This window comes from Chlorocebus sabaeus, chromosome 15 (assembly GCF_047675955.1).
Source record: "Chlorocebus sabaeus isolate Y175 chromosome 15, mChlSab1.0.hap1, whole genome shotgun sequence".
In the NCBI taxonomy this organism is placed as follows: domain Eukaryota; kingdom Metazoa; phylum Chordata; class Mammalia; order Primates; family Cercopithecidae; genus Chlorocebus; species Chlorocebus sabaeus.
Window position 1 is genome coordinate 57629156 of NC_132918.1, and position 21986 is coordinate 57651141.

Genomic DNA, 21986 nt, shown 5'->3' on the forward strand with positions numbered 1-21986 from the left:
AACAGGAGAGGGAGATAAGAAAGAAGATGCTGCAAAGGCAATGTATCTTAGGTTTGGGGGGCTTTTGGGGTCTAGCTTGAAGAATCTCCAGTGTCCATCACATATATAAAGGCAATGATTAAATGTTTCAAAACTGTTTCAGAGATTTATTACAAAGACAATATGAAATTGCTGGGGGAAAAAACCCCTGTTTTCATTTAAAAAATTCTGTTTGAATTTTCTTCCTTCAGAAGAATCTCCCAGAATTATATCAGATTTTAACAAAGAAGACAGTTCTCTGTTTGTTAAAAATAGCCCCAATTCATGAGATATATGTGTATTAATGAGCATTCTACTGAATTCAAATCTGGGTGAGGACATAAAGACTACCTTTCACATTTCTTTCTTTTTGAAATAAGATTTGCCAAACAAAAATAAGATTTGCTTACAATATTACAACAAAAGTGATGTTATTTAAGGATAGTAATACAGCAACAACCCATGTTTGAAAGGCATTTTCAACACATGAAATGTTTTTATACCCTACCCATTTAACTCTCGCAACAATTCCCAAGGTAGACATTATACTGGTCATCTGTGCATTGTAGTTGAGAACAATGAGGGAGCTCTGGGAGCTGAAGCACTCTGTGCCGTCATATAACTAGTAAGAGACAACATGAGAGCTTGAAATTCTATGCTTTCTCCCACCATATATTTTAGCAAAAATACTTTCCTATAGAAAATTGGATGTACTCATTAAGGGTTAACATTTGAATTTACATAAGTCAACAGCTCTACTAAATATGAGCATAACTTCCCTCACCTACATTCTTCTGCCAACAGTGTAATGGAATATACTCAAATTCATAAAATTGAATTTCTTTAAAATATTTATTCTTAGTCACCATTGGCATTGTTTAAAATGAGAATGTCTTATTAAAGTTTTGTTTTATCTGCAGAAGAGAATTGTTGACTTGTGCAAATGTAAAATCACAACCTTAACCATAAAAAAATATTAAATCAACATGACACTTTTAAGGACCTGGTATGCCTAAACTTCCTGGGTTAATATCACCTTGGAAAGAGTCACTTCCTCAAATTTTCTATGTGAATGACTTACTCTTCAGAAGTAAAGAGATCTATTCTCCCTAGAGAACATTTGCAAATCTTTTCACAATCAAGCTCCCCAAAAAACAGCCTCTAATTTTTGACTTGCAAAAGAATTACACAGCACAAGAAAAAATAGTCTTACAAAATCAAGTTCTAAAATGAGACAGCTGCAATAAACAGTCAAGACCAACAGTTACTCAAAAGGTGTTTCCCTTTTGCTTTATAGCCCTAGCCAGCCCATTCCTTGCGCCCTTCTCATTCTTAAAACACAGTAAAAACTAACTTCCAGTACATCCTGAAGAATAATATGAAACTTCAAGTTTTAACAGCTCCTAATCCCACAACCCTTGAGAGGAATTCTGCTAGTTGCTTCCCTGACACCTTCTCTCCATTCTCCTTCCTAACTGATCCTGGTTTTATTCCAGAACTAACTTCTCCATCATGTAGCCCAAGTGAGGTAGGGAAGCTAAAAGCGTCTCCTGCTCCTGGGTAGCCCTTCATAAGTCTACAACAGTGATTCTCAAAGTCTCTGGACCAAAGCTTCAGCATTACTAGAGACTTAGACATGTAATTCTTGGCCCAACTCTAGATCTACTGAATGAGAAACTCTGGGGGTGGGCCCAGTGGTCAGTGTTTAAATAAGCCCTTAAGGTGATTCTGTTTTGCACTAAAGTTTAAGAACCAGAGATCATAGCCAGTGATCCCAACCCTGGTTGTCCATCAAAATCACTGGATGCCCCAGTCCCATGCCCAAAGATTCTGATTTAATTGCTCTGGGATGGGGTCTGGGAAAGGGGATTTGTTAAAAAGTTCCCCAGGTGATTCTAGTGTACAGTCAGATTTGGGAAACACTGATCAAAGCCAATCAAACTAATCTAGTCTAAAATACTGAATTTTAGTGTCAATGAAGTGGATGCCCTCCAATACCCATGAGGCCAACTGATGACCAGAAGTGTCATTACTGTTACTGCAGCCACTGCTGGTAGCACAAGGGAACTGTAGGCTGATGAACTGGTCTATGCCACTAAATGAACCATGCTGTTTTATTTCCTCAAGAGCAATGAGTCTTCGACAGCTCAGGAATGATGAATTTGTAAGGGGTGGAGGACACAAAGCCCAGCAGCTATTTAGCAGTGGTATGTTTTGGACGGAAAAGGACGAAAATAATTTGTGGTATGCCAGGACTTGAACTCAAGCAGTCTTAATCACTGTCCATGAAGGTTGTGACCAAGCAGTGTAAAACACAAGGGAAGATAACTTCACTGGGAAAGGTGGAGGAGGAAATGAAGACCTCATAAAGAATGGTGAAGTTCCATTCATCTCCTCACACTAGGGAAATGACTCTTATGTATACAGAATGGCAATATCTGTATAATTCCCTGTAACATCTAAAAGGTCATATATTTCTGGAGTCAAAATTTGTTTGGACCTAAATACTATGTCATTTATAATTCATATAAACTTTCCTTCCTTAATTGTAAGAAAAATTTCCTCTCATTTATCAGGAGAAACAAGCCATGAAGACGAAATACATGAGCCAACTTCAGTTAGAGATGGCCCAGCTCCTTGAATCTCTCTCTAGTTTCTGAAGGGAAATGCTTTTGTTCCATGAGGCCTACCTAGGGTGAGAGCTAGAACTACAGATGGGTTTGCTGAGACCTGATACTAAAGGAGAATTTAGTCGCAGAGGCTCAGAAAGTACATTTCTCAGTTAGCCACAATCCAACTTAATAATTCTGTATTTTATCTATACATGTGTTTCCAAATTGTGAAGTGTAATTGATAGTGTGTGATTGTTTAAGCAAGATTTTGTCTTTTTTAGTGGTTCATAAAATAACAGTGGATCTTACAACTAATAGCATCTTAGATTTGATGAATTATGCTAATTAAATCAAACATTTATGACTCCCATTATGAATCAAGCTCCCGATTAGACTGGAAACAAAGGAATGGATGATGAAATAGAATTCCCATGCCTAAGAAGCTAGATGAAAAGAAAACAAACACAGGTATAATCAGAGCTACATATTTTGTGGTGGACAGAGTATGTGTTATGATGGCTGGAGCACACTGTGGTTGTCTATTGGGTAGAATTGTGTGGTGTATGTGTGTGAGTGAGGGAGGAGGATATAAAAGGGAGAAGGGATAAGAGATGAGGCTGGAAAGGTAGTCTGGGACCAGACTATTAATGACTCTGACACTAACCTAAGGAATTTAGGATTTATCCTTTAGGTCAGAGGTTCTCAAACATTTTGGTCTCATGACCCCTTCATACTCTTAAAATCTATTGAGGACTCCCCAAAGAGCTTTTCAAAATATGGGTTATATCTATTGATATTTACTATATTAAAAGTTAAAGCTGTAAAACAAAAATTATTAACTCATAACAAACTCATTACTCTTAACAAATAGCATTTTTAATGAAAAAACATTTTCTAACACAAAAAATTAGAAGCATGGCATTGTTTTACAATTTTGTAAATCTCTTTAGTGTCTGGCTTATGAAAGACAGCTGGTTCTCTTATCAGCTTCTGCATTCAATCTGTTGCAATATGTTATTTTGGTTGAAGTACAGTATATGGAAAAAAATCTGGCTTTATAAATATGTATAGTTGGAAAAAGAAGGGCCTCACAGACTTCCTGTAAAGGCCTCAGCGGTCCCCAGGGATTCTTGGACCACATTATGAGAACTGCTGCTTTTGGTAATGCAAAGCCATGGAAAGATTATCAGATGACAAGCAGCTAATTTGGCAGTAATGTGAAGAGGAATTAGAAGGAGAAGACCTGAGAATAGGACAATAAGCACAGGACTATTAAAATGGTCCAGGAAAGAACATAGGAAGCTGTTCTCTAAAGCTGAGACAATGGGAATGCAGAGACATGAATGGAGTTATGTGTTAAGTTCAATAGGAGCTAGTATCGCTAGTATACAAATGCATCCAGGGTGGGGTGGGAGGCAAGTCAAGGATGGCTTCATGTATTTGGGGTTGCAAAATCTGGTTGGATGGTGATGATACAAAAGGTGTAGATACAGCATAAGAAGATCATTCCTGGTGTAAGCTGGACAAAAAAAAAAAAGAGAGAGAAAAAAAGAGAAGCAGCAGCAGCAGTAGAAGAAGAAGAAGAGGAGGAGGAAGAAGAAGAAGAGGAGGAAGAGGAGGAGGAAGAGTAAGAAGAGGAGTAAGAAGAGGAGTAGGAGGAAGAGGAAGAGGAGGAGGAGGAGGAGAAGGAGAAGGAGGAGGAGGAGAAGGAGGAGGAGGAGGAGGAGGAGGAGAAGGAGGAGGAGAAGGAGGAGGAGGAGAAGGAGGAGGAGAAGGAGGAGGAGGAGAAGGAGGAGGAGAAGGAGGAGGAGGAGGAGGAAGAGGAGAAAGAAGAAGAAAGAAGAAGAAGGAAGAAGGAAGAAGGAAGAAGGAAGAAGGAAGAAGGAAGAAGGAAGAAGGAAGAAGGAAGAAGGAAGAAGGAAGAAGGAAGAAGAAGAAGAAGAAGAAGAAGAAGAAGAAGAAGAAGAAGAAGAAAAAAAATAATGAGCCAGCAAGGGAAACACGCAGATTCCTGACCCATGACTCTGGGAGATACAGACAAATGTGCAGATCCTGGGAAACTTACCTCTTTAAACTACTGTACTCAATGCTGTTTAAAACAATACCAAATCTCTTCAAAACACAAATATCTCTGAGAGCTAAGGAGAGGGAATTCCTTAACTCTCCTTAACCGGTAAGCACATCTTGGTATTACTTAGTTTAGTCAAATGGCTTTCCATCTTAATGGAATACATGAGAACTTCAGATCACAGACCACAGGAGGACATCTGAGATGAGAAGGTAGCATGTTTGGGGCTTTGTGTCTAATATGAGACAAAAATAAGCATGGAAGAAGAAAAAGAGAGGGAAATGTCAATCTCTTGAAGAAGATATAATTATGTGGATACTTCTAGTTTAAGAAGTAACTGGAAGAAAGAATAGTGACTGGGTAGCTGGTAGGCAAGAAGGAATGGTTAGAGCTGAAAAGGCACCAAAGAGAGTTCTCTCACTTTAAAGTGTTTTCAAGGGTTCTGCTCAGTTCCAGAGATCACATGAGAAGCAGATCATCCCATCAGAAAATAGGTTTCAAGTGGAAATGAACTACCAAGTAGTTTCTCATTAGGCCCAGAAAAACCTACAGACAGGAAATATGGATTTGTGTGTGTGTTTGTGTGTATACATATATATAATTCAAATCTGAGACTGAGACATGATCTCCATGCCCCAGGTAAAGATGGCAGAAAAGGGGGTGTATTTTCCTTCTAAATTCTATAGGGTAGGGGTCCAAATCCACACCAGCAGTTCTTTTTTTTCCTTCTTCCCCTCCTTTTCCTAAGGTAGGGACCTACAGACAGTTCTCTAAGTTGAACAAAAAATTACTTTGAGTGATTTGACACAGACCAGTAGATGCAAAGGGTGCGTGGATGAGCAAGCAGGGTGTACTAGAGTACTAGAGTAAAAATACAGAGCATGATTTAAGAAATTCAAATGTCTGGATGTATAGCAAACACTGAAGTTACAAAACATAATCACTGCTTAATTCTACATATTTAAACCACTCTGATTTGAATAGATATTTAGATGTAAAAACATCATATTGTCATAAAATAATAATTGCCTTAGTCTTCTTAACAAAGTAGCACAACAATTTTCCAGTACACAGTACCCAAGCAAACACCACATCTGCTAAATCAAGACTCAGATTCAGACCCTCCTCAGTGGCATGGTCTTAAGGGGTTGTGATGATGTTCTTTACCTTCCATTATTAAAAACTTTTTCAAAAAATTGTGACGTGGCTTGGCAAAAGCAGCCTTGATCATGTCAATTCCTTTCTCTGTAGAATAGGGTCAATAATAATGCCCCACTTGCCTTATAAGGTTGTTGTGAGGACCAAATTATGGGAAAATGCTTTGCGAACCAGAACGTTCCACACAAATGTTAGTTACAGTAGAGCTCCTGGTTAGGTTGTCCTTACGTTTTCCAGGCAGGAAGGCAGTAAGAAAGCTGGCATTTATGTAGGACTTCTATATGGCATGTCATCTCACTCAATACCATCTCAGGTAGTGAGTGATCACATCCCATTTTACATCTAGAGCTCACTGAGGCTTAACTAACTTACCTAAGGTAAGTCACCTAGAAAGTGGTAAAACTAGGATTTGAACCTGTCTGCTGTCTCAAAAACCCAGGTATTCTTAGCACGAGCTTTAACACCTAATTTATTACTTAGGTCTTGGAAAGAAAAATGAATGAGAGTATCTGGTTTTTTATAACCATAAAGACTCCCATCACCACCCTCATACTCAAGCTTTCCACTGCTCCAATGTATCATATAAAATGTGTTAAACCTTCTGAAAGGGCTAAAACCAGTGGGATGAAACACTCAGTACTGCACTGTGGAGCAGAGCTCAGGTAATAAAAACAAAGGCAGAGATAGTCAGTTGTAACAAAAGTAAACAATTAAAACCTCAATAGCATTGCCTGCCAAAGACTGCATTCCTTAGCCCCAACTGGGCGCATGCAAGCCTCAATGACTATCAATTATGATTCAGTGATCTAAAGAGCATCTTTTTATTTTGGTCTTACTGTCTTAGTCTGTTTAGTGTTGCTATAAAGAAATACCTGAGGCTGTGTAATTCATAAAGAGAAGAGGTTTATTTGGCTCACAGTTCTGCAGGCTAAACAAGAAGCACGGCACCAGCATCTGCATTTCATGAGGGCCTTAAGCTGCTTCCACTGGTGGTGGAAGGTAAAGGGGAGCCAGTATGTGCAGAGATCACATGGTGAGAGAGTGGATGCAAGGTAGAGGAGGTGCCAGATTCTTTTAAACAACCAGTTCTTGGGGCATCTCTCAAGGTAACAAAAGAACTAGAACTTGCTCACTTCCCTTCTCCCGGAGAGGGCATTAATCTATTAATGAGAGATCCACCTCTATGACCCAAACACCTCTCATTTAGCCCCACCTCCAAAACGGGATAAAATTTCAACATTAGACTTGGAGGGATCAAATATCCAAACCCCAGCACTCATCTAATATCACTTGCAAGATGCAAACTTCACTGTTTATGGGCTTGAACTGTCCCTATCTTAGCTATAAGGGCAGCAGAGGGACCACACTGCTGGTTTTTCCTGTGTGTGGTAGGGCACCAGGGCAGAATGAAGAAAAGGGCACATATGCAGGGGTCAGAGAGACATGGCTGTGAACTGAACTCACTAGGCACCCTGGGCCAGTCCTTGCTTATCTACCTGTAACGCTTCTTCATCTTGAAGCATTTTCCTCTGGAATAATTGAGGAGATTTAGGTAAACTGTCAGCAAATCCTTGTGAACACAGTAGGCACTCAGTAGGGTATAGCTTCTATATTAATGACTTATGAATTGGCTAATGTCCACTAGTAAGTGTTTTTGTTTTTTTAAACAAATAGATATTCTCTGTAATAGACTAAAGATAACTGCTACGAACTGTTACTCCTCTTTTCTTTGAAAAGTGAAGCCTAATTCCTCTTCCCCTGAGTTACTGTTGGTCTTACTTCCTCAGATAGTACAATGTGGCATGAGTATTATTCTGGGACTTCCAAGGCTAATTCACAATAAGTCTTCTAAGCTTTGCCCCAGTCTCATACTGGTAGCTGCCATATAAGAAATCTGATGACTCTGAAGCCACCATGTTGTGGAGGAGCCCACACTTTCCACGTGAGAAGGCCTCAGGGAGCCCTCGGCCATTGGAGTCATTCCAGCCTAGGTCCCAAACACTCTGCAGTGGAGGCAGTAGGTTCTGCTAAGTCTTGCTCAAATTACAGACTCATGAGCGAAATAAATAACTGTTATTGCTTTAAGCCACAAGGTTTTAGACTAGTTTGTTATGTAACAAAGAAAAACCAGAATACTCAATCATGATTTTTTAATCCAAATTAAAAATATATTTTCATATATTTTTATCATGAGTTATATAAAATATATGAGTTATATAAAATAACATATTGTGTGTTGATGCTAGTTCTCAAGTCTATTTTAGACACAGACTAAATGTCTTAAAAACATTTTATTTGTGGACAACGTTAACATACACATAACTTAATAACTGGCTGACCAGTGACATATAGGATCTATTGCGTGTATATGCATGTCAGTAATCAGGGTGGTTTAGTGAGGGCCACTGTCTACCTCCTAACCAGCAGGAAACTACATATTCTGGACTGTCTGCATTTCCCAGCAAGCTTTGCAAACAGCAAGGTGTTAAGACACAGTTGTTTTCTGTAGTTAGCCAGATGATGTTTGAACCCCCTTCAGCATTCAGAGTTGCTCAGTATGGGAGGATGGACCTCATCATAGGATAAGTCTTCTCTCTCTGGACTGCAGGGTAATTTACTGATGCCTTTCAAATAACATACGACCCTAAAATATTACGCAAACTTTGGGGCATAGAGTCGGCATGGGTGAACTCAGCAAACATTTTGCTGTTCCAAAATCTACTCTGTTGTTCTTTATTTCCCGTTTTTCTGGCTACAAAGCCTTCCTCCCCTTCTCTGAGGGGTATGTGTGCATGTGTGTTTGTAAAATCCTATTTATCCTTCATATGTCTACTCTCTCATCAAGGCAGAGTTAATCATTCCTTGATGACATTGCTTCTTCAATCTTTAAAGCCTATTCTTTAGCAAACAAGCTTATCATTTTTTCAAAAAGCAACAAACTGACAGTCCCATAGAACACATGGAAAAGGAACATGAGAAAGTCCCTATAACTCTTGGCGACTTTCCACCGGGCTGAAACAGGCTGACGTGATATGTGTTTTAGGGATTAGAATTCAGCAGAAGAAATGAGTCAATTAAAACACCCGGCCAGAATGCTGTCTGTAGATAAAGTGGTTTGCACTGGGGGTACAACATAAGCTGAATTACTAAATTCTAAGGGCTGACTGACTGGTGATTTGCATCTCAATATCTTTTCCTTTTATTCTCTCAACAAAAGTTAACAAGGAGCCACTCAGCCTAGGAAAGATAGGTACTTCATTTACCTTAGCAAGAACAAGATAAACAACTAACTCACAATTTTCCAACTCACTGGCTTTGGTTTGACCTGGAGTGGGTAATGCCTATTGTCTTAAGTGGGTTAACTGGAACATCAAACCCACCAATTGGTTTTGGCTTTTACATTCATTCAGTAGCAATTCTAATCCCAAAGAAAGTACAATCACTACATGGCAATTGGTGCTTTGTGGCAGTATACACAAAACACATGAGTGATGTGCAGAAAGTCATAATTGAACACTCTTTATTCCACCATAAAACCAAGAAGTCATATTTTCACCACTTCTTATTTGAGAACCATGTATAACTATGCATAACACTTTAAGCCAAAGGCTGTATGGCAACAAGTTCTATGTGTTAAAAAACAGAAAACACAACACACCATTTCCTCTTTGTGAGGAATCTATAGCAGGTCATCCTGGAAGAACACTAAACCAAAGGCAATAATGTTTTTGGACACTCATTCCCAGATTAACTATGCTTAACACATCAATTTAGAATTATTATTATGGAGTTTAAGTTATAACTGATGTCCAAGTTACAACTATAACTGATATTAAAACTTCCCTTTGGAATTCAGGAAAAACTGACAAGCATTAACATTAAAACACAGATCTTAGAATGAATTAATGCTTGATACTTCATCTAGATGAAGCAGAGTGAAACTTTACTGTCCTCTTTCACTGATCCAACCCTGGTCTTCACCCAAAAAGTAAGTTCTGGGCATCCAGCAAATAATGACATTGGTATATTTTAAGAAAGAAGAAATGCATTGTCAACTTACTTAACAGCTGGCAATAGAGGGCCTGTAAACTTCTCTTCATGGTATCATCTGGTCCTGCTTATCCTCCAGTTTATTCATGATTCTGTCTAGGAAATTGGGAGAAGAAAATTGTTACATCTGAGGAACATAATTTAAAAATCAGAAAGAACTCCACTCAATAGGATCTTGGTTGTAAATCCTAACTTACCCAATTTCGAAGAGAAAAAAATCTTGGGAAAAATATACCACAAACAGTTTAATTTACAATGGTGTATGTTATAAAATTACCAACTAATCAACTGGTCGAACCCTGAAACTATACACCCCACTGAAGAAAGCTCATAGGGGCAGCTAGTGAGAATCTGGGTTCAGAATTGAAGACTTTTTTTCATGAATCTCTCATGAATCTCTATAATCACACGAGAAACAAAACATTTCTTTTCTCATCTCATTTCTGCTAAGGCATTCACAAAACAAGCAAACACCCAAATAAAACAAACAAAAAACAAGCTAGAAAGCTTTGCCACACTTCAAACTGTATTATTTTAAATAATTTTTCTATTATTTTCTGATTTCAAGGATACTTCTGGTATGGACTATTTAGAAAAAGTAACAGAAAATACAGATAAAAATAAACAAGAAAATATATATTATCCATAATCCCATGAATAAGAGGTGATTAGCACCCACATTTTAGAGTGTATCTCTTTAGCCTTTTGAATGTGCACTTCTATTGGTCTGTTTAATTTTATATTTAATTTTTAATTTAATTTTTCTCCCTAGCAGCAGAAATATCTTTGTGTTGTTACTATTACTTTACAATTTTATTTTACATGGCAAACTGTGTTTCTTTAAGATAAATTCCTAGAAATTGAAACGCATTATGGAAGGACATAAATTAAGGCTTTTTGAAATAAATATATTACCAAATTGCTCCTCATCAATACCAGCGTATTAGAACAACCATTAGACTACACTCTACCCAAGAAAGAAATTAACAATTTCATCTCTGCCAGTAGGCAAATATTTGGTCTCAATGTTTTAATTTGCTTTTTATGTTTATTGGCCATTTGTATATAAAATTTTTAAAATGTATATTATTTAACAATTCTCTACTAGCATGCCAGGTTTTTTGTTTTCTCATGACATCCCAAGTAGAACTACCTATCTTTAAATTTTTTAATTGAGATATAACTCATATATAAAATTCAGCCTTTAAGGTATACAATTCAGTCATTGGGAATATATTCAAAAGTTGTCCAACCATCACCATTACCTAATTCTGGAATGTTTTCATCACTCAGAAATGAAATCACCATGTTTGCTATAAGTCACTCCCCACTTTCCCCTCCTTTGGCAACCACTAATCTATTGTCTTTATGGATTTGGCCATTCTGGACATTTTATATAAACAGAATCATATGTGTCTGGCTCTTCCACTCAGCATAATGTTTTTATTTTATTTTACGGTGTTTTTTGAGATGGAGTCTCACTCTGTTGCCAGGCTGGAGTGCAGTAGCACGATCTCAGCTCACTGCAACCTCCACCTCCTGGGTTCAAGCGATTCTCATGCCTCAGCCTCCTGAGTAACTGGGATTACAGGCACACGCCACCACACCCAGCTAATTTTTATATTTTTAGTAGAGACAGGGTTTCACCATGTTGGCCAGGATGGTCTTGATCTCCTGACCTCATGATCTGCCCGTCTCAGCCTCCCAAAGTGCTGGGATTACAGGCGTGAGCCACTGCACCTAGCCTCAGCATAATGTTTTTAAGGCTCATCAATGTTATATAACATTCTAGGTTTTCAAGTGTTTTTTAAATAAGAATTCTACCTACCTCACAGACATTCTACCATGGTTAGAAAGGCCTTCCTTAGTCCAAGATTATATAAATACTTGCCCATATTTTCTTCCTGATATGGTTTGGCCATGTCCCTACCCAAACCTCATCTTAAATTCTCATGTATTGTGGGAGTGACCTGGCGGCAGGTAATTGAATCATAGGGGTGGGTCATTCCCATGCTGTTCTCGTGATGGTGAATAAATCTCACAAGATCCGATGGTTTTAAAAATGGGAGATTCCCTGTACAAGCTCTCTCTCTCTGCCTGCCGCCATCCACATAAGACGTGACTTGCTCCTCCCTTGACTCCCACCATGATTTGAGGCCTCCCCAGCCACGTGGAACTGTAAGTCCATTAAACCTCTTTCTTTTCTAAATTGCCCAGTCTTGGGTATGTCTTTATTAGTAGCGTGAAAACAAACTAACACACTTCCAGTAATTTTTATTTCATTTATTACATTCTAAATGCTTTTGTATTCTTAGATATTATCAACCAAAAATAAAATTCTAAGCACCCCAACTGACTGAAAGGCTCCCTCCTCTCAGTCAAGGGAATTCCAAAGAAACCTGAAAAACTAGCTCAGGCCATGATGGGAAGTGGGGGTCAGACATGCCTCATTATACTTTCTTCCCTTTGGATTTGAGGCAAAACTGACCAGCATTAACATTAAAACAGTGATCTTAGAACTCACCAAACAGATTGTTTGTAGTAACAAGATACGAAAATCCAACCTGACTCTACTTTAGCATCACAAGACAGATAGCAGGCCCTGAAAAATATCAAAGTATTTTATCCAAAAACATATTTCTTTGACATATTTTAAATGGTCCTGCAAAGCTATCTCCTGTGGAGGAAAATTTACACACTGTAGAGAATCCCCTTGCCTTTCCAGGTCTTTTTCTGATCCTGGAGAGATTAGCTGAGAGTCTAGCACCTTTTAAATGTCTGAATAGGAAACATTAGCCATATATTACTTCTAAGGGCAGTCATTTTATGTGCATAATGAGAACCTTGGTTTCTACTACCCATTAGCTTAACCCAGACCCTCCTTTCTATTGATTCCAGGTCTTCAAATAATATTAATAACTCCTTCAACTGCCAACCAGAAAATCTTTGAATCCACCTATGATCTTTAAGCCCTTGCTTTGAGTTGTCCCACCTTTCTAGACCGAAACAATGTATACCTCAATGTACTGGATGTCTTATAAAACTTATAAAACCAGATTGTAACCCAACCACCTTGGGCACCTGTTCTCAAGACATCCAGAGGCTGTTGCAGGTCATGGTCCTCACATTTGGCTCAGAAGAAATCTCTTCAAATATTTTATGGAGTTTGGTTTTTTCATCAACAATCTGTTTCTGGACTTTGTATTAAGTTTTACATTTTTCTGTTTGCTCATTCTTCAACTAGAACAATAAGTGTTCAAATTAAACCACTGGTACATTGAGTTCTCTATTATTACTCTTCTAAAAAATATTTGTTTGTTACTTGAGTTTGTTTTTTTACCTCACTCCAAAATTAACTTTAAGATCACTTTATTAAAATCCAGAAAAGGTACACTGGGATTATAGTCAGAATTATCTTCTATTTGCTTTATTAATTTGGGAGAGACTGACTTGATATCTCATCAAAATCCAGCTGGGGTGAGGAAGAACCTAAGTATTCCAAAACTTATTGCTCTGGAAATCAGAAGAATTTCTTTCTGGGGCTGGGAAGTGCTCTTTTTTGGGGGCATGGGGTACAACAGCTCAATGACTTTTTTGGTTAGGCAAATTCGTCCCCCGCCACCAGTGTGATTTGTATGAGGAAGGAAAAGAAAGAGATAAAGTGCTCTACATTATACAAAAATTAATTAGGGGCTGGGCGCGGTGGCTTATGCCTGTAATCCCAGCACTTTGGGAGGCCGAGGCAGGTGGATCACGAGGTCAGGAGATTGAGACCATCCTGGCTAACACGGTGAAACCCCATCTCTACTAAAAATACAAAAAATTAGCCAGGCGTGGTGGCGGGTGCCTGTAGTCCCACCTACTCACGGGGCTGAGGCAGGAGAATTGCTTGATCCCAGGAAGCGGAGACTGCAGTGAGCCAAGATCGTGCCATTGCATCCCAGCCTAGGCGACAGAGTGGAACTCTGTCTCAAAGAAAAAAAAAAAAAAATTAGGAGGTTTGAGTTTCCAGAGGCTATGGCTAGGAAAAAAGAGTTAAAGGGTATAGAAATTAGAGAGGCTGAGGAGATGATACACAAGAAATACTGAGACAGGAAGAGGCAACTCCAAAAGATGGTAGCAGGTGGGACCTAAGGATGAAGGATAAAGTGAGAAATTCTCCACAGGAGATGCCCATGAATGTTAAGATGTCTAATACCTAATTTTTCATTGCGTCTTGTTTTACGCACATATACACTATATATGTATTAGTCTGTTTTCATGCTGCTCATAAAGACATACCCAAGACTGGGTAATTTATAAAGAAAAAGAGGTTTAATGGACTCACAGCTCCACATGGCTGGGGAAGAGTCACAATCATGGTAGAAGGCAAAAAGCACATCTTACATGGCAGCAGGCAAGGGAGAAAAGAGCCAAGCAAAAGGGATTTCCCCTTATAAAACCAGAGGATCTCATGACACTTACTCACTACCATGAGAAAATTACGGGGAAAACCGCCCCCATGATTCAATTATCTTCCACTGAGTCTCCCCTCCCATAACACGTGGAAATTATGGGAGCTACAATTTAAGATGAGATTTGGGTGGGAACACAGCCAAACCATATCAATATGCTCCATCTGTATTCCTTCTCCACAATGCTCACCCACCACTAGTATTGTCAAAACTTCAGAAAAAGTCTGACACAAAACAGCCTTGTATTAGTGATGCTTGACAGGGGCAATAAAAGAGATCGTCCCAAGTCAAGGGTGACCCAGGAGCAGTCAGAGGCAGCAGCCCTAGGAGCCACAACAATGGTTAGTGGGTATATGTGGAGCGTTTAGAATGTGGTAAGCATTCAATAAATGCTTAGTAAATAAATAATGGATGAATGAATAAATAAATGATCAATAACAAGAGAACAGAGAAACAGTTGTGGTTGAATATATTGATCAAGGGGATCATAAGTCCTTCAATAGTCTCTGGAAATTCTTAAAGATTTTTGAAAAAGTGACAGACTTCCCATAATACATGGAACAGGTTCACCTTATTCAGTTATCAAAAACAACTGAGTCTATAAATCTGGGAGATTTGGGATCAACTGAGTTACACAGGGTTATCCCAACTAGAAGCACCATTTGGCTACTTATTAAAAATTAATCTTAATTAGGTCTTCTTTTAGAGTTTCTGTGTTTTTCTTTCATTTAAGTTCTACAGTCCTGTCAAGTTTTATAGCTTTTAGACATTTTATATTTATTTTTTCACAGTGATAGAATTTGTTTCCATTATATTTCCTAATTGCCTCTACATAAAAATGACTGACATTCATTTTGTGACCTAACTGAACTAACTTACTATTCTAATGATGGTTTCTCAGCTGAGTCTCTTGGGTCAATTGTGCTGCTTTGGATAGATGGCAAGCCACAATTAGATTCCATCAAAAGCCTCTTTTAACCATATAGTAGAAAATATTAATCACATCTGTCTGGTCCCTCAGGGAATAATTCAGGAGGATGATAACTAATTTGGGGGATGAAATCCTAAGAAAGCACAGAGTTACATCTAAAAGGATTGCATAAAGGAAAAACAACCCACCCTTGCAACCCATGCTCCAGGTCCATGCCTACAGACCCAATAACAGGCCTACTACAGTAGTTTTAGGCTCCAGGTTCAATTCCATACACTCAGGCACCAGGCTGACCACCTGCTGACCCAGACATGAAGCCAGGCTGCCCGAGGACTCTAACAGCACACCTGCTCATGGACCATACCAGATGACCTGCTCAGAATCTCTGGACAGGTTGACTGGTAAAGGGCTTTCCCAAACAAAGCAAGTCTGCAAATACTGAAATAAGTCCCTATTTCTTCAAATGCACAGACACTGACACATGGCAACAAGGATGAAGAACAATCAAAGAAACATGACACTACCAAAGAACAAAATTAAGCACCAGTGACCAACCCCAAAGAAATGGAGACTTATAAACTGTCTAACAAAGATTTAAATAATTGTATAACCAGCCTGGGCAACAAGGCAAGAACCCATTTCTACAAAAAAAATTTAAAAATTAGCTGGGCATGGTGATGTGTGCCTATGGTCTCAGCTACTTGAGAGGCTGAGGTAGAAGGATTGCTTGAGTCTGGGAAGCTGAAGCTGTAGTGAGCCATAATCATGCTCCAGCCTGAGTGACAAAGTGAGAAAAAAAAAGTACAAATAATTGTATGAAGAAAGCTAACTGCAGAGAAACAATTCAACGAAATCAGGAGAATAATATATCCAGAACCTACAAAGAACTCAAACAAATTTACAAGAAAAAAACAACCCCATCAAAAAGTGGGCAAAGGATATGGACACTTCTCAAAAGAAGACATTTATGCAGCCAACAGACACATGAAAAAATGCTCATCATCACTGGCCATCAGAGAAATGCAAATCAAAACCATAATGAGATACCATCTCACACCAGTTAGAATGGCGATCATTAAAAAGTTAGGAAACAACAGGTGCTGGAGAGGATGTGGAGAAATAGGAACACTTTTACACTGTTGGTGGGATTGTAAACTATTCAACCATTGTGGAAGGCAGTGTGGTGATTCCTCAAGGATCTAGAACTAGAAATACCATTTGACCAGCCATCCCATCACTGGGTATATACCCAAAGGATTATAAATCATGCTGCTATAAAGACACATGCACACATATGTTTATTGTGGCACTATTCACAATAGCAAAGACTTGGAACCAACCCAAATGTCCATCAATAACAGACTGAATTAAGAAAATGTGGCATATATACACCATGGAATACTATGCAGGCATAAAAAAGGATGAGTTTATGTCCTTTGTAGGGACATGGATGCAGCTGGAAACCATCATTCTCAGCAAACTATCTCAAGAACAGAAAACCAAACACTGCATGTTCTCACTCATAGGTGGGAACTGAACAATGAAAACACTTGGACACAGGAAGGGGAACATCACACACCAGGGCCTGTCATGGGGTGTGACTGGGGGGAGGGATAGCATTAGGAGATATACCTAATGTAAATGACGAGTTAATGGGTACAGCGCACCAACATGGCACATGTATACATATGTAACAAACCTGCACGTTGTGTACATGTACCCTAGAACTTAAAGTATAATACAAAAATAAAAAAAAGACCAAAATAAGAAATGTAATAGAAATTGAAATTATTTAAAAACAAGACAACAAAGTAGACAATTCTGTAGATGAAAAATATAATACAATGAAAGAAATGAAAAATGCAATAGAAGGCATCAACAACAGAAATGGTCAAGCAGAAGAAAAATTTGTGAACTTGAAGACAAGTTATTTGAAAATATATGGTCAGAGGAGAAAAAAATAATAAAAAGGAATTATAGGAGGTTTAAGAAAAAGACAAAGGAACAAAAGTTTAAAAATAAATAATAGAAAAGTTTTCAAATCGGGAAAATATATAAATATCCAGGTATAGGAAGGTCAAAGGCCTCCAATAAGATTCAATTGAAACAACACAGACGATATATTATAATTGAACTGTTCAAAATGAAAGACAAAGAGAGGGTCCTGAAAGCAGCAAGAGAAAAGAAGCAAATAACATAAAATGGGAGTTCCTAAGGCTGCAGTTTCTCAGCAGAAACCTTCTAGGTGAAGAGAGAGTGGGATGATATATTCAAAGTGCTGAAGGAAAAAAAAAATTGCCAAATAAACCCCTGAAACCAGCAAAGCTGTCTTTCTGAAATAAAGAAGACATAAAGCCTTTTCCAGGCAAACAAAAGCTGAAGGAGTTCATCACCACCAGGCGTGTCTTATAAGAAGTGCTAAAGGGAGTTCTCTGAGCTAAAAGAACAGAACACTAATTAATACAAGAAAACATATGAAAGCATAAAACTTACTGGTAAAAATAAGTGGATAGTCAAATTCAGAATACTCTAATACTATAATGGTGGCAGGTAAATCATCTTTATCTTTAGTATGGAGGTTAAAATATAAAACTATTAAAATAATAAGAGCTATGGTAATTTGTTAAAGGATACACAATATAAAAGATGTAAACTGTAACATCAAAAATATAAAATATAGAGAAGTGGAGTAAAATTGCAGAGGTTTGTTTTGCAATCAAAGTTAAGTTGTTGTCAGCTTGAAGAAAGGCTTTTATAAGTTGCTTTATGTAAGCCTCGTGGTAATCACAAAACAAAACACTATAGTAGACCCACAAAAGTTAAAAAAAAAAGTAAAAAAAAAAAAATAAGGAAATACCTTCACACATTTGGTGTCAGAAGTGTTGAGTAGTATGAGAGTAAAGGGAAATAAACAAATTTATTCAAATGTATTTATTTGAATAATTTTTAAATTCAAAAGTGGAATAACCTAGAAGAAACAAATAAACTTCTTTCCTTCTCAAAAGTCCTTACTTATCAATAATTACCTTGATTATAAATGGATTACATTATCAAATCAAGAAACATAAGCTGGGCATGGTGGTGCACGCCTATAGTCCTAGCTAGTCAGGAGGCTGAGGCAGGAGGATCACTTGAGCCCAGGAGTTTGAGACTACAATGAGCTATGATCATGCTGCTGCGCTCCAGCCTTGTCAACACAGTGAGACTTCACCTCTTAAAAAAAATGACTGAATGAGTAATTAAAAAAAAAAGACTCAACTATATACTGCCTACAAGAGACTCATTTCACCTTTAAGGACACATACAAAATGAAAGTGAAGGGATGGAAAAATAATCCATGCAAACATAAATAAAAAGAGAGCAGGGTAACTATATTTTTATTGGCTAAAAAAGACTTTTAGTCAAACACTGTAAAAAAAAAACACACACACAAAAAAAACAAAAAACATCATTATATAAGGATGAAAGGTTCAGTTCATCAAGAGGATATAACAACTATAAATACATATGCATCCAACATTGGAGCACCTACATATATAAAAAATAATAATAGATCTGAAAGGATAGATAGACTCTTAATAATAGCAGGGGACTTCAAGGCTCCACTTTCGATAACGGACAGATTATCCAGACAGAAGACTAAGACAGAAATATTGACTTAAACTACATTTTAGAGCAAATGGGACAGACATATATAGAACATTCCACCTAAGAGCAGCAGAATACACATTCTTCTCCAGCACACATAAAACATTTTCCAGGATAGACTATACATAACACAAGTCTTAAGTTTAAGGAGATCTAAATCATATGAAATATATTTTCCAACCACAATGGTATAATACTAAAAGTCAATAACAGGAGGAATTTCAGAAAATTCACAAACACTAGAAATTAAACAACATGCCCCTGAGCAACCAAACAATGAATTAAAGGGAAGAATAAAAATTATCTTGAGACAAATGAAAATAAGCACATAATATACCAAAGCTTAAAGGATGCAAAACAAAAGCAGTTCTAAGAGGAAAATGTATAGCAATAAAAGCCTACATCAAAAAAGCAGATTTCAAATAAACAAACTAACATCATACATCAACAAAATAGAAATAAAAGAACAAACAAAGCCCAAAGTTAGAAGCAAGGAAATAATAAAGGCCAAAGCGTAAATAAATGACAGAGAGACAATATAAACAATAGAAAAGATCAGTGAAACTGAGAGGTGGTAATCAATAAACTTTTAGCTAGACTAAGAAAAAAAGAGAATACTCAAAGTTTGACATGAAAGAAAAGACATTACAATGAATACTGCGGAAACACAAAGGATCATAACAGACTACCATGGACAATTATATGCCAACAAATTGAATAATCTAGAATAAATGAATAAACTTCTAGAGACATACAACCTACTAAGAGCGAATCATGAAGAAACAGAAATTCTGAACAGGCCAGTAACAAGTAAGGAAATTGAATCAGTAATTAAAAGTCTCCCATTAGAGAAAAGCCCAGGGCCTGATGACTTAACTGCTTAACTCTACCAAACATTTAAAGAAAAACTAATACCAATCCTTTTCAAACTCTTCAGAAAAAAAAAAAAAAGAAGAAGAGGGAACAATTACAAACTCATTTTTAGAAGGCTAGCCTTATCCTGATACCCAAGCCAGACAGGGATACTACAGGAAAAGAAAATTATAGGTCAGTATCCCTGATGAATATAGGACACAAAAATCCTCAACAAAATGCTTGCAAACCAAGTTCAAGAGCACATCAAAAAGATTATTCACCAAGATTAAGTGAAATTTATCCCAGAGATGCAAGGATGCTTCAACATACACAAGTCTACTAATTAAAGAATGAAGAACAAATATCGTATTAGCATTTCAAAAGTGAAAGCATTTGAAAAAAATTCAACATCCTAACATGATAGAAAAAAAAAACTCTCAATAAATTAAGTACACAATAAAAGTAACTCAATGCAACAACGGCCATATATGACAAACCCACAGCTAACATATGCAACAATGTAAAATTGAAAGCTTTTTCTTTAAGATCAGGAACAAGACAAAGAAGCCATTACTGTCACTTTTATTCAAAATAGTACTAGAAGTCCTAGTCAGAGCACTTAGGCAAGAGAAAGAAATAAAAGGCATTCAAACTGGAAAGAAAAAAATTGAATGTCTCTGTCTGCAGATGACATATTATATACAGAGAATGTTAAAGAATCCACCAAAACACTGTTAAAACTGACAAATCCAGTAAAGTTGCAGAATACAAGAAACAAACACACAGAATTAGTTGCATGTCTATATACTAACAACAAACTATCTAAAGAGAGCAATAAAACAATCCCATTTGCAATAGTTACAAAAAAATACTTAGAAATAAATTTAACCAAGAAGATGGAAGACCTATACACTGAAAACTACAAACTATTACTAAAAGAAATTGAAGACATAAATAAATGGAAAGATATCCTATGTTCACAGATTGGAAAAATTAATGTTAAAATGTCCATACTAACTAAAATTCCAATGACTTTTTTTTTTTTTTTACAGAAAGAGAGAAAACAATCTCGAAATTGATAATGAACCACAAAGACTCCAAATAGCCAAAGTAATCTTGAGCAAAAAGAACAAATATGGAGGCATCACACTACCTGACTTCAAAATACACTACAAAACTATAGTAATCAAAACTGTTTGGTACTGACATAAAAACAGACCAATGGAACAGAACAGAGAGCCCAGAAATAAATCCATGCATTTATGGCCAATTGATTTTTGACAAAGATGCCAAGAACACATAAGAGGGAAAGGACAATCTCTTCAATAAATGGCATTGGGAAAATTGAGTATCAACATCAGATATAATGAAATTAGCCTCCTATGCCACCCAATATATAAAACTCAATTCCAAATAGATTAAAGACATAAATATAAGACTGAAACTGTAAATCTACTACTAGAAGAAGACATGGGAAAATCTCCATGACATTGGTCTGGGCAATGATTTTTTGGATATGACCCCAAAGTACAGGCAACAAAAGCAAAAATAAACAAGTGAGATTACATTAAACAAACAAGCTTTTACACAGCAAAAGAAACAATCAACGGAGTTATGAGACAATCTATAGAATGGGAAAATGTATTTGAAAACTGTGCATATGATAAAGGATTGATATACAAAATATATAAAAAAACTCAATAGTAAGAAAACAACCAGATTAAAAAATGAGCAAAAAAAACTGAATAGACATTTCTCAAAAGAGGACATACCCATGGTCAAGAGGTTCACGAAAAAATGCTCAACATCACTGTACACTAACAAAAGAGAGATACAAATCAAAACCACAATGAGATATCAACTCACATCCATTAGAATGGCTATTATCAAAAAGATGCAAGATAAATTTTGGTAAAGACGTGAAGAAAAGGGAACCCTTGCACACTGTTGATCGGAAGGTAAATTAGCACAACTATGATGGAATACAGTAGGGAGGCTCCTGAGAAAACAAAAACTAAAACTACCACATAATTCATCAATCCCACTACTGGGTATATATTCAAGGAAAATGAAATCAGTATGTAGAGATATGCATGTCCATGTTCATTGTAGCAATATTCACAACAGTCAAGATATGTAATCAACCTAAGTATCTGTCAATAGATGAATGGATAAAGAAAGTGTGGTATACA

The 21986-nt window shown here is 37.1% G+C and overlaps 1 protein-coding gene across 2 annotated transcripts in view; it reads right to left on the reverse strand.

Annotated features, from left to right (window-relative positions):
- The window catches only part of TMEM108 (transmembrane protein 108), a 330830-nt gene that overhangs the window by 142258 nt on the left and 166586 nt on the right, over nt 1-21986 (reverse strand). Inside the window, exon 3 of one of the 2 annotated variants that reach the window (XM_008009101.3) lies at nt 9917-9998. In XM_008009101.3, the coding sequence (XP_008007292.3) occupies nt 9917-9956 (40 nt within the window). In that variant the 5' untranslated portion in view covers nt 9957-9998. Of the gene's footprint in view, nt 1-9916; nt 10003-21986 lie in introns of both variants that reach the window. The other variant, XM_008009100.3, reaches the window with a different exon arrangement.